Source organism: Scophthalmus maximus, chromosome 14 (genome assembly GCF_022379125.1).
Source record: "Scophthalmus maximus strain ysfricsl-2021 chromosome 14, ASM2237912v1, whole genome shotgun sequence".
Classification (NCBI taxonomy): Eukaryota; Metazoa; Chordata; class Actinopteri; order Pleuronectiformes; family Scophthalmidae; genus Scophthalmus; species Scophthalmus maximus.
The window spans coordinates 8593439-8606428 of NC_061528.1; the positions used below are offsets into that span (position 1 = coordinate 8593439).

The following is a 12990-nucleotide window of genomic DNA, read 5'->3' on the forward strand; positions in this document are numbered from 1 at the left end:
GCCCCACTAGCATAAATTGTCAGCTGTTCCTGGGCGTACCTCTCCATGGCTCCCTAAACTCACATAAGCCCACATATGCGGTCGCTGGTGGGACAAGGGTAACCCAAGTAAGCCCCCGCCGGTCGTAGGTCTGAAAGCGTATACCGAGGGCCCCCGAATAATGCTGCAGTGTGAAGGCACCAGGAGTTGGACTCTATAATAAGCGGCAACAGATACTGGGGCTAATGGTATTGCAAGGTTAACGTGGATGTGTTTCCCTTTTGGCCTCCATTAATGCTAAACAACCAACATACTATTATTAGTGTGGGGTCTTCGTTATGCACGAGCAGTGTTGTCCACGCTCCTTTTCCTGCAATCGAGAGCAAATTGTCCCAAAGCCACAAGTCAAACTTGGGGTCACTCGGTATCAATCCCCCTGAGAGTTTTCATGATTGTAATTGTTGCGTCTGCTTTAGGGGAAGAGATATGAAGGTGATTCGTATTTGTATGAGTCATGAAAAAGTTTCCACTCACAAAATAATCACATCCCTCTCATTCACCCCCCAGTCTGAGACGCTCCACACCAGGGAGTCTTGAGGTTTCCTGAGGTAGGCTTTGATATGGCTGGAACCATTTTGCATTAGTCTTATTGTTACTGAACTGCCACTGTTGTCCACTAGTGCATGCTGCCATCTAGTGTTGCGTTTAGGTACTGTCGGTTTTAATGGAGCAACACTTTCTTTCCCCTTCCCCTCAGTGGCTCCACAGAAAACTTGAAACTGAGTACCAGTTTTTGTTTTTTTGCTGTCCTCATGAAACATCAGCATTAAAAAGTAAAGGAAAACAAAAAAACTTTCTCTCTTTTGTTTTGCAGTTGTAAATTGTATTGTCCTCTGCTGTAACACAGACAACGGCAACGTTTTGTGGCAACAACGTAGCCTAAGTATAATGTGGGGTACTATACTTTTTCTAAAGCAAATAAAAGATAATTGTATTGCAGTGTTCCACAACAGTCTAAATAACCAATACTTCACACAAACATAAACACAAAATTAGTATATTGTGGCCACAATTTATTAAAAAAAAAATCCGGATGTCATGTCTGGGGCTTTCCGTAGATGAGGGACTTCAATCTGACAATTACATTGAGATTTCTAAGCTGGAATTTAAATTTTTTTTTTGAATAGTATATGGTTTGTGCGAACTAGATTCAAATGCCGATGTTTTAGCCACTAGCTCAAACTTGAGCAAATTGGTCTCTGGTACTGTAAAAAAAATTTTTGCAAATGTTTGTGACCATTTGTGAATTTTTAAACAAATGTCAAAAAGGGAATCTGCCTCACATACAGTATATCTTTTAAAAAATCATTTGTGTGCATGTTAATGTCCCCCGAAAAGTTTTGTTTGCTTTTATTGCTGCACCAAGCAGACACAGTTGAATTTGCACAATGCTCCCAAAATGTTATTTTATTTGCTCCGTTGCTGTTCAGTATGTTGATCGATCAAATCTGTTCCTGATGCCTGATGAAGATCTGACTCATCTAAATGTTTAATAGTAACAATGAATGAAATGATTTGTTGAAGCAAAGAACACTGTGAAAATTATATTAAGCTTTTAAGCTATTGAAATTGTACAAGGAGCATTTTTGAGGAGAATGTTGGAATAATGTTAAAACTTGACGTTGGGAAAATAGATGTACTTGACAATCATTTGTTTATTCATGAGTCTATCTCAAGCAGCAAGATGAATTCCTCTCCCAAAAGAAGCAGGTGAGATAAACTCCAAGTGCCGACAGACTTGAGACAGTCAGCGAGGGAAGATGATATTTAACTCGATCTCCAACGGAGACAACACCTCCCACCCCCTTTAAAGAGCTATTACCCCCCTGCAGCACCGACCGCCTCCAGTTCACCACGACTATAAATGCTCTTTTATACCGACAGCACATTGGACTCACCTCTCGCAGCATCCAGTCTCCTTCAGCTCTATATGATCCATCCTGGTCTATTTCCCCTTATGCACATTTTTGGATTTATCTGCAGTAAGACATTTTTTGCACTATTTCGGATCCATGTTCATGTATTTCTATATTTAACATTTGCCTTGATTTCCTCACTGACCTTTTAGAATTTTTAGAATTTTTTAAAACTCCCAGTTTAATTTAGGTCATTTTAATGTTATCGTACTTTGTTTTGTTTGTTTGTTTTGTTTGATTGTGTCTTTGTCTGCAGGATGACGCGAAAATGAAAAAAAAAAATCATATATTGTGCACTGATATCTATGAGTGTGTGCAATTTGGTGCAGCTTGCATAAATTGAAAGGGACTGTTGGGCCTTTTTTAATGTCACTTTTGTTTCATCTTTTTTGTATCACAACACTATTTTCATTTTATTTTCGTATCATCAAGGGTTCATTTCAATGCAGCAGAACCTTCTTAAATCATTTTTACTTACTGCCCAACATGTTGAAACTCAACGATCTGCACATATGTACTGCCGATGAGTGAAGGCTCTTCCTCATTCCTTTCGGGTCACCACATCCCAGACGGAACTCCTCATCCTCCTCCTGACTGGACACTGATCCCCTGTCTTTCCTCATCTTTCTGAACCAGGAATTCCCATCATGAGAATGAATCATGAAGTTAACATTCTGCACACTTGGCTCTAAATCTCTTCAGATTAGATCTGAAAAAAGTAGATGATAATCTGATTAGTCAAACAACAGAAGCTTAATCAGCGTCTTAATTAAATAATTATCATTTTACATTCCTTGCAGAATTGCCAAGATTTTTTCTTGTTCCACCTCCTTGTTAGAATTTACGCTTCTTTTTTTTTGAAGATTGTAAACTGAATATCTTTTGAACTGTTGATCAAACAAAACAAGACAATTGAGGACATCACCTTAAGCTCTGGGAAAATTAAATAGATCTTTCTCAATTTTCAACCGTTTCAAACATCAATTCAGAAAATAAGCAGCTTAATCAATAATGTAAAGAATAGATCAATGTAACCCAACTCCAGACAAATGTCCTGTGTGGGCTGCATTTACACATTTTGTCTTTTTATCATTTGGTCTATAAAATTATGATTAAAATGTTTGTTTTCAAAATGCTTGTTAGTCCAAGTAGAAGTATACAACACAAACAAATTGAATTTAATGTAAAAAATTATTTATTATAACACAAACATTATACTTCAAAGGGTGACACCTTCTTTAACCAAATAATTACTATAATAAATATAAGTAATAATTAAATAAAAATAAAATAAATTAGGTAGAATTTCTCCAGGCAACAAGTCCTCAGAGAATTCTCTTGAATTTTGGTTTGGATCTTCTATTTATTTTTCTCTCCAATATCTCTAAACTAAATAATATATAATTTGAATCATGAAAGTTATACTCATTACCCCTCATTTCTTTGTTTCATATCAAATGTGTAATAAAAGCACAAATAACAGGTCATAAAAGGCAAAAAATTTATTCAGTCTTTTAACAGATTGCGAGACAGCTCATTTATTTCTAAAATCAATTTTTGAAGAAACATCTCTTTATGTGCACACATTGCATTTACTCAGTAGGAGGAGGGGAGGGAAGTAGAAGAGGGTCTTGGATTGAAGTGGAAGAAAAAGATCAATAAAACCAGTAATGACACTGTTGTGTTATTACTTATTCAGAAATTCACATTAAAAACAACATTTCCCTTTTAAAATTGGCAGCCTTAGAAAAGACAGTGGCAAGAAATGGCCCCGCGAACACACATGCAGTGATGTAACCGTACCGGCCCACCGAGTCACTGACTGTGTGAGACCGGCAGATCTATACGAAAGGAGGGAGAGACTCGTCAAATCGTTATTAAAAAGTTAGGACATGGAAAAAGGACAAAAACCCACCTTCAAGTATTCCCTCAGATGTTCGCAACACTTCAAGTATTCCTGCTGCGGACTCCAGACCTTCAATTTCATCACCACTTCTTAGGTTTACAACATAAGCTATGATATAAGTGCACTCAAAATTCATCTATAAATAGAAAAATAATGATAACATTAAGTAGCATTAATAGTTATAACAATCACTTTACATTTCATTTTATACACAACCGTGATGTTATATCACAATATACCGTGGCGTCGTCATCCCCCCTCCCCTGAGTGTAATGTTCAAGTTTAACCTTCTGTAGCCATGGAGATGCAAACAGGAACAGCAACCTTTTTTTGTTTGGTTATTTAAATAACATTAGCGATGCAGAGACAAAGGCGAGGATTAGAATCAGAGTGATTATGCCTTTTCCACAGAGTGTTTGTGCTTGTGTGTGTGTCTGTGTGTGTGTGTGTGCGTGTGTGTGTGTGTGACAGATGCAGTATGTACAAGCTGCTGATCGATCATGTGCCTCTGGTTTCTCTCCAGTCCGCTGGTGTCGGACGCCGACAGCCTTCATCCTGGGAAAATAAACATTAGCGTTAAGGAACAGACGGGGGCACTCTAAAGAAAATCAATGGCGATATTGAACGCACGTGATCACATCGCATCGTTAGGCCGCGTATCGACAGCACCTTTGTGTTTATAGAGTGAAAGTCAAATACCTACTCATCTCCTCCTCTCGCACGTTTAGACTGCACCGTGACACATTTGCAAGCTAAGCATGAAGCATATTTACTTAATCAGTTAGGGTGGTCAGGCTTTCACATACCCCAGTTTCACTGCAGACACTCCAGTTACCTCAGGAACTGGCAGCGATGCAGCTCCGGCATTTGTACAACTTGGGGTCGTGGGTGCGGATGTGGTTCCGTACATTCCTTAGTCGAAAGAACGTCTTACTGCAGAGCTACAGAGCGCAGATTGAAAAAAACAAAAAAACAAACAGATTTAATATCATGTAAGGCAGAAATCTAGGCTGCTTTCAGATATGCACTGAAGTCCGGACATTTTCCTGAAATTGTATGTGAGAATTAGGGCTGAACGATTAATTGCATTTGCGATAATATCGCGATATGATAAAACGCGATTTCTAAACGCAAGGGACGCGATTACACGGGTCACGTGATAAGCGAGCGAGTGGAGCCCTCCAAAACAAGCATCAGTCACGCTGCACTCACCTGCTGCGCAATTTCCTCAAGCTCGACAGAACAGTCGGAAACTGATACAGCGGAGACTTTAGTCTCGAAGAGGAACAGCACGTCGGTTTTAAAAAGGGCGATGCTGCGCAGCGTAGGGTTTTGTGCAGAACCTGTATCAGCGATCGGCACAGCGGCTACATGACGAGTGTACGGCCAACAATAAGTGACAGTAGTGACGAACACAGAACCATACAAGAGTTGTTTGAGACTGTTACTCCGTATGGAAATGTCTCACGTGGCACCGTGAGGTGACGAACACCACGACAATTCCCTCGTTAAAGAGACATGCTGCTAACAGAGAGAGAGCTCTCTCCCCTTCTCCTCTTCAACACATCTTGCTCTCTGTCAGTGTGTGTGTGCGCGGGCTAATTATAATCGCAAATCAAATCGCAATCGCAATATCTGTTAAAAAAATCGCGATTCAATATTTTCCCCAAATCGTTCAGCCCTAGTGAGAATGCAAATGTCAGCAAATGTTGCTCTGGAAATTTTCCTGCCAGCCCCCTAGTAAAATATTCCAGAATATATCACAGTCAGACCATGTGAGAAAACAGCAGGAAAATCTCAGAAAGATTCACAGAGGGCGAGTGTGTGTGTTGATGACAGTTAACAAAGACACTGAATCATCATCACGCCTCCGGCCTCTGGTGTGCTCTCCCCAGACAAGACAGAATGTTCTGGTAATGTTCCTGTTGGTGAGAACTTCTCTGACCTCGGACAATCTCCTGCTGTGTTTGTCATACGTGAAAGGCGAGGAGTTTATGTTTAAAGAACAGCTCAGGTGTGTTGAGCTTGTGTCCTACTCTGGATTTCTGCAGTTTAAAAGGTGAAGAACCAAATTGACCACACAGTAACTATCCTCCCTCTATATTACAATACGCTTATTTTGATCCATTTCCTTCTGTTGATCATTTATTTTTGAAATAAAAAGTCCAGTTACAGTCTCAACTAATACTGCTCATAATCAATTATTTCTCCATGAACACTTTGTGACACCAAAGAAAGATAAATGAACCCATAGAGGTGAAACAGAGCAACAGAGATGCGTTTTAAAATGAAAAGTAGTGTGGATGTAGCATGAAACTGTCTTTGTGTGCACAGTTCTTTGTCGGTTTGTACAAACACAAACTGGACTGGAACTAAAATACAATTACATACGTTTTTCTTTTTGTCTGGACCAGATGAAGCAAACTACATGTGTGAAAGCACCCTTCGATATTTCACTCAAACTGGATTATGTTGGATGGGAGTAACACATTTGCACGTTAGGGTTGTCTATCCATAGTCTCAACTCGAGTGAGTCAAGTGGTTCTAGGTTGTTTAGGGAAGTCGGTGCTTACCGGACAGGGCCACTGCTTGCCCTCGACGTGCCTGAGGCGATGCATGATTAGAGCATCACAGTCCGTGTAGGAGGCTGGGCACTGTGGGCAGGTATGGGCCCCCTTTGGGACCTTCGGGGCTTGACTGCGAGGCCCTCGGAGCCGCTTTAGCCTTGACCGTCGCACAGCATCCTGCATGGCACAGTTCCTGGTGCTCAGGGCGAGGAGTTTAGCTTGTTGCTGGAGAGAAGACAAAGGGGGGGGGGGGGGAGAGAAGATTATGGATGGGTTGACTCAATTCTGCTAAATACAAATAATGAATTTACCAGTGTAGTTTTAGTAGGAAATTAACAAAGAAAAAAAAAAGTGATGTTCTACTGTGTTGTTTGGTCCCTGTTATCTACCTTTGGCATGGTGCGTGTCACCTTGGACCCAGAGGATTTGGCCTGATGAAGGGTGTTGTTTCGGGGGTTTCCCCTGGGTCTCTGAACCCTGCTTTGGCTCACTCTCCTCTCCTGCCTCTCCCTCTTCACCACGGGCAGGGTGGGTGGCACTCTGGCCCTCAGTGCCCTGGGGGGGGGCTCTTCGGCTACAAATTTATCCCCCACTTGCGACACGGAGCGCATTAGGCAGATATCCACGCTCTCCTCCTCCTTCTTCAGTCCTGCCATGGGGCCCCCTGCCGACCGACAGAAGCTGAACAGAAAGCCAGAGTCCAGTAATTTGATGGGGGGCTTGCTCTGGCGCTTGCCCAGGTCTGGTGATGGTGGATCAGGGAAAGGGCCACCAACTGGCACTGGGTCTGCTGGCTCCTCTTTAATGACTTTGTACAGAGGGTGGCTGTAAATGGAAGGTGGTGGAGGCTCGTGCTCTGACAACTGGAGCCCACCGGTGTCATTATCCTTCCCTCTCAGTCTGGTGTCCATGACCCCCGTCAGCCCCTGGCTCCCCGCTTTCCTCCCCTCCTCCCTGGGCTTACACTTGGTTTTCTCTACCTCTTTTGTGGAGCCCCGCTTGAGCTTGGCCTTTGTTGCTGGTCGGCTTCTGTTGTAGCGCAGCGATCTGACAGCCTCTACTGTGATCTTATTTCTGGCCTGTGTCCTCTGTGAAGGTGAAGGGGATCTGTGAGCTTTGTGGCCACGACAACTGTTTGACGAAAAAGAGAGACCTGAGATAGAATAGTCAGTCGGCTCTGATTTGATCCTGACTATATTTTTCATAAAAGATTTGCTGGTGCCATGAAGCACATGCTGCTGGGCAGGAAGGTGGGAACCATCGCCTTTCCTCACTGACCGCCTGAGTTCTCTTCCCCCGAAGGAAAGCCTGGATACTGGCTGGAACATGTCTGGTAACACACCTTTACTTCTCATGCTCCTGTCGCTTGGAGGGACACGTTGCAGGACAGTCTTGGGCCTCTTTGCTTTAATCTGCCCCGCGCTGACTGGGCCCACGGGCTTGGCCTTCGCCGACTTGTTGAGTAGTCGAGTGTTAACAGGGTTACAGAGGGGAAGTGACAGTGTCACAGCACCATATGGTAGCACTGGGGAGGTGGAGCGGGGTTTCCGCCGTTTGGTCAGCGAATAGTTGTTGGCCTTCAGCTTCCTCAGTCGTTTCTTCTGTCTCCAGCCAATGAGGTCTTCTGGTCTGGGGAGGAGAGCGGTCCTCTGTAGCCCCAGAACATTCATCAACTTGTACTTCTCCTGTGCTCTTGCATAATCCTGCTCATCCTCTCCTACCTCCTCCACTTCCTGCTTCACTCTCACGGGGCTGCACACTGCGCCGGGCCTCAATCTGGAGGTGCACGAAAGTCGACTGATAGCGTGAGATTTTCTGTTTTTCTGTCTCGGGCTCTCCGGCATGGGCAGCAACCTCCGAACCTCCTTGGCAGCCCCCGGAGAGGAGCGGAGGAGACGGGTGTTCGATGGAGGTATGGGCGAGTAGTTCTGTGACTGAAGGTTGGCTATGGCGTGCCGAGGTATAGCAGCTTTCTTGGAAGAGGGCGATTTGAAGTCCATGAGCTTCATCCTGTGCGAGGGACTCAAAGGGAGGCCGTTATGAACTTGGGGAATTGCCATTCTGCGCAAATTGCGCCTGGGACTCTCCTCTAAAGTCTCATCTGACACATCAAGCATCAGACTGAAGCCGTTGTTAATGTTGTCCTCTAGTCCCAAGACTTTTTTCCTCTTGCCTTCCCTCTGCTGCCGACGGCGCTCATGGCAAGCACTGGCACAGGCCAAGTTAAAGCCTTTTCCAGGTTGGAGCTGCTGTTCCTGTTCCTTTATGAGAGCGGAGCAGGCTTCCACGGCGAGCCACATGCCCAGGTGGCGAGCCATGGCGATGACTTCGGGTAGGTCCTGCTGGCGAACACACAGAGTGGAGGAGTAGGAGAAATCCAGCAGGGACAGGAGGCTGTCCTCACTGAAACCTGAGGGGGAAGGAAGGAGCCTTTAATTAGTTATACTGAAACCTGGCCAATCGGTGAGTGAGATGAGGGAGATAAAGGCAACAGGAGAGATAGCAGGAAGAGTGGTCGCAAAGTGCAAACATGACAGTGGAGACAGAGTCAATATAAAACTGCGTTAACCAGGGAGACAATCTGAGGACACAGAAAAACATAATTAAATTAGAAGACAAGACAATGGCAGGTTTTCTACAAAGTCTAGACGAAACAATTACGAAGATAAGGATTGGGTTATGAAAAGATCAGATCTGAATGGCTTCACTCTATTGTTTCTACACTGGTGCACATTTGCAGACAGTCTTTCCATGAAGGCGTTCGTAGTGTAAATGGGTCGCTACTCAAAAAAAAATCGAGTAGTGAAGTGGGAGGAACTATTTCGGGACAGCCCTGATTCTGGAAGTAAGAGTTCCTTTCATTTTTTACTACAATGTGATGTGACTCACAGACTCACGACTCACCAACTGTGATATAACATATCAGATCGATGAAATGCTCGAGCTTGTGTATAACCAAATATTCACTGGTGACGTTATCCCGGGGGGGGGAATTTCCAGCAATTTCTAGCTTTCGGGTAAGAATGACCCCTCTGGGAGGCAGATACAGACTCAAGTCTGATCTTAAGATTCATGCGAAGGCCCCCAAACTGAAAACAGCTCAGTGGTTGTTTCCTAGGGTCAGTTTACCCTCTGGGTGTTTGTTCTTACCAGTCAGATCTATGTCTGCTTTTATGCTCGAGTCCATCTCTGTGAAGATCTCCTGGAAGTGATCGCTGACCGCCGCCAGAACGGCTCTGTGGGCCGAGTAGGACTGGCCGTTCGTCCGCAGGGTGATGTCGCAGAACAGCCCCGCCTCCCGCTGACTCCGCAACTTGCTGAGCATGTCGGCGCCGTGCGACGCCATCGTCTTTGTCACGCATCCTCTGCCGCCCAGCTCCTGGCGGGAGCAGAGAGAAGTTCCATCGTCACAGCAATATGATGGGTGACGAAGCACGCGTGGAGCAAAAGTGTAGGAGCGAGATTAGGCGAGAACAAGAGCGAGTGTGAATCTAAAATGTGTGAAAAATAAGGCGCTGATAAAACGCTTTTGCTATTACCAGTCACATCAGCCTCTGTTGCTCCGATGTGCTCAAACTCACCTCTATTTTCTTGGTGTGGCGGCTCCGACACTCTGGACAGCCCAGGACAAAGTCTCTGATCTGGAAGTACATCCCTGTGAAGGAAAAACAAGACTATAAAAGGGCAAAGAGAGACCAGTCGACTTCAAAGATGCGTGTATAGGACGACAATAATCTTAAGAGGCTCCAAACTCCCCGACGACAGGTTGAGGTCCTGATGGCAGACACGGGATTAAATGTTTGGACTCACAGATATCAAACGGGGGACATGATTCAACAGACACTGATCTTGTTGACTTAGTTTTTTGATCTTTGGTTGATTCAATCAGTGGCGAGTGGCTGTTTCAAATGTGCCACTGAGTCCTAACAGAAAGATAATGCAGACAACCAGTAAGAAGTCTGAAGTCATGTGAAGGCACGTGTGAGGCTCGTACCCTCCCACCAGTAGTTCTCCGCCACACATTTGTAGGTTTCCTCCAGGGAGAGGTGGCGCTGGCCGGGCCGACGCCGGTGAAAGGTGGACACGGCCTCGTGCCTCCGCTCCTCCTCCAGCACCTCCCGGTAGTTGAGGAAGCCCTTCTCCAGCTTCTTGCGGTACAGCAGCCCGTCGATCACCTCGAAGTGCGGCGACCAGCGCGCGGCGGGCGGGCCGCGCGCCTGCGAGCTCCCGACCGGCGCCTGCGCGCGCCCGTGTCGCCCCGCGGCTCCATCCGACCAGGGCTTGGACGGAGGGAAGGTCTCGGAGTAGTGGGTGTTGGCGTGGGTGCAATCGCCGGCCATTTTAACCGGGGTGGTTTTTTCCTTTTCTTCTTTTTTTAAACTCTGGTGTAAAAAGGAAAAAAAAATGCAGCGTTACGCTGCCTGGGAATCCTCACACGGTCTTCTTCTGCTGTGAAGAAACAAGCGCCCCCCCCCCCCCCCCTGCGCGCTGCCGGGTCGCGCCGTGTCGTGCGTCACGGCGGGGGAGCTCAACTTCACCCACCGTCCTCGCGCAAGGTCCACGTGGATGCGGTGACAGCAGACAACAGACCCCCCCAGACCCAAACGATGAGCCCCGACAGACACCCCCTCGGCAGCTCGGGGTGTCTGGCTCCCGTGGCCTCCCGCTCCCGCTCGGTTGTGGCCAGTTAGCTTGGATCACGCGCACCGTCTCCGGTTGTGTCCAAACACGAGCTCGTTTCTTCTCGTGTCCTCTCCACTGGCGCTTTAAGACGAAAGTCAGTGTCCGATCAGCAGCCTTCCGCCGGCGGCTCCTGCTTTGTGCGCCCTCGCTGTCAATCACCACTTGGGACGATCCACACACTTAGTGGATAACATCCCTTTAAAAAAAAAAAATGTTTACCAGAGTTTCACTTTCTGTTTAAATCGAGCTACGCAACACACCGACATACATGTTTGACTGTCCATCCGAGTGAGGATGATAGATTCCGCCGGGGGAGTAAACGCGCCAACACAACAAGCGCCGGGGCCAAGTGATGCAAAGTCACCAGTTTCTATCGGCGGCCGCGCGGGACGCAGTGCTCCTCGCCGCCGACCCCTCGCCTGCAGCCCGTCGCCCATCCACTTCAGGGGTCGGGAGTGGCCTCCGGGGCGGGATGGCGGCGGGCAGCCTCACCTCCGGCGTTAACTTGAGATTTCTTTTCGCCAACTCGAGACGGAAGCAACATGATGACGCAGCTATCGGCTCAGCATCGCCACTCCGACGACCTGGGGGGGGGAAGCGAGGTTGCGTCCGCGACCAGCCCCGAAAATGTTGTAAATCACCGCCTGCTCCTCTCGAAAGCGAACCAACAAGCTCCGGTTGGAGACCCCGACATAGTTCGTGGCGTTCCCGTCCCCGCAAAGCCCGTCCGGGGGTCGCACGGTCCGATTTTTCAAACTCGTAACCTTCTGTTTGTTGCTAATCGGCAGCCTGACCGAGCCAACTCCTGCCCGCCTTCACACAAAAGCCATTAGTAGAAGCTTTAAAAGACCTTCCGCTAGACGCGACGTGATTGGCCGAGGGAGCTGCCACTCACTCAGTTTTTCGCCCCCCTCGCAGTCACGGTAGGTTGCTCGCTCACGACGCCAGTGCACCTAGTGTTCGCTCGACTTGCTGCACAGTCAAGTTAAATGTGATGCTGCCTCCTTGTTCTCTACCAGGATGCAGTTTCAAGCTAACACATGATTATCTATCTTTTATCTTCCGGAAATACTCAGTTATTTTGCCAAAACGAGATACAATACAATTATTCCACATTTTTAAATCTTAGCTGTCACTGTCTCAATGTCAACCACACGTATTACAAAACAGTGTTAATCTTTTTCATTGGCTTTTAGTTCAGTTGTCTCAAAGCCTTACATTTTCAAAACTCTTGACACATTAGGCGATAAGCAGATTTCTTTTCAAATATCATAATGGGGAAAATGTGTATGTTTACATGGTGTTCTTGTATTTTTGAAATAATATTCTCATTATCAATCATAGCAGTGGCAATTTCCTCAGGATTATGCAAATATTAATGAGATAAATGTGCGGTTTATGCTCAAGTAAGATAATGTGAGGTTTACACAAAGCTATTTGAATCGGTACATTTTATTCACTGAATATTCTGGATATATATATATATATAAATGTAGATGAGGTCTAGAGGAGATGCTGACCTTACACAAGACAAAAACGCTGACTGAGGGGCATTTCAGTCACTTAAGTTTATAAAACACTCAGGTCTACCATTAGAGACACTGAGATCGTGCCCTTTGTATTTCATTTAAGGGTTTCTCAACTGGAGTAATTTTGATTCCACAAGGAAATAAATTTACTGCATACGCCTCAAAAATTATTTTCAAGACTGTATTTTTAGATAAAGAAACACAGGATTTCTTATTAATCCAGCAGTTTGTTTCCTGGCAGTGTGGAGAACATTTACATTTTCATGTAGTTAATAAAAATGCAAAGTAAATATAATGTTAAGTTTGTCTGGATAATTGAGTGTAGGACTAGAAATTATCATTTTCCAAAT

At 45.6% G+C, this 12990-nt stretch overlaps 1 protein-coding gene across 2 annotated transcripts; it reads right to left on the minus strand.

The window, feature by feature from the left end:
• Window positions 1–3442: 3442 nt before the first annotated feature.
• Window positions 3443–11911, minus strand: si:dkey-229b18.3. 2 transcript variants are annotated; one of them, XM_035604786.2, is made up of 7 exons: window positions 10423–11911; window positions 10010–10083; window positions 9579–9807; window positions 6818–8838; window positions 6435–6653; window positions 4697–4802; window positions 3443–4416 (listed from the first exon to the last, which is right to left on the minus strand). In XM_035604786.2, exons 1-6 carry the CDS (start codon window positions 10766–10768, stop codon window positions 4698–4700), a joined length of 2994 nt encoding a protein of 997 aa, XP_035460679.1. In that variant the 5' UTR covers window positions 10769–11911; the 3' UTR covers window positions 3443–4416; window position 4697. The 2 variants fall into 2 exon arrangements, with proteins under 2 accessions (XP_035460679.1, XP_035460678.1); XM_035604785.2 differs by having other exon boundaries at window positions 4668–4802; window positions 10423–11910.
• Between the last annotated feature and the right edge of the window lie 1079 nt (window positions 11912–12990).

Coding starts and splice junctions, on each gene's coding strand:
- si:dkey-229b18.3 (XM_035604786.2), bottom strand. CDS start 10,768: ATGGCCGGCGATTGCACCCACGCCAACACCCACTACTCCGAGACCTTC. Junction 8,839..9,578: donor AGCAGACATAGATCTGACTG/GTAAGAACAAAC, acceptor CTTCCCCCTCAG/GTTTCAGTGAGGACAGCCTC. Junction 6,654..6,817: donor TGACACGCACCATGCCAAAG/GTAGATAACAGG, acceptor TCTTCTCTCCAG/CAACAAGCTAAACTCCTCGC.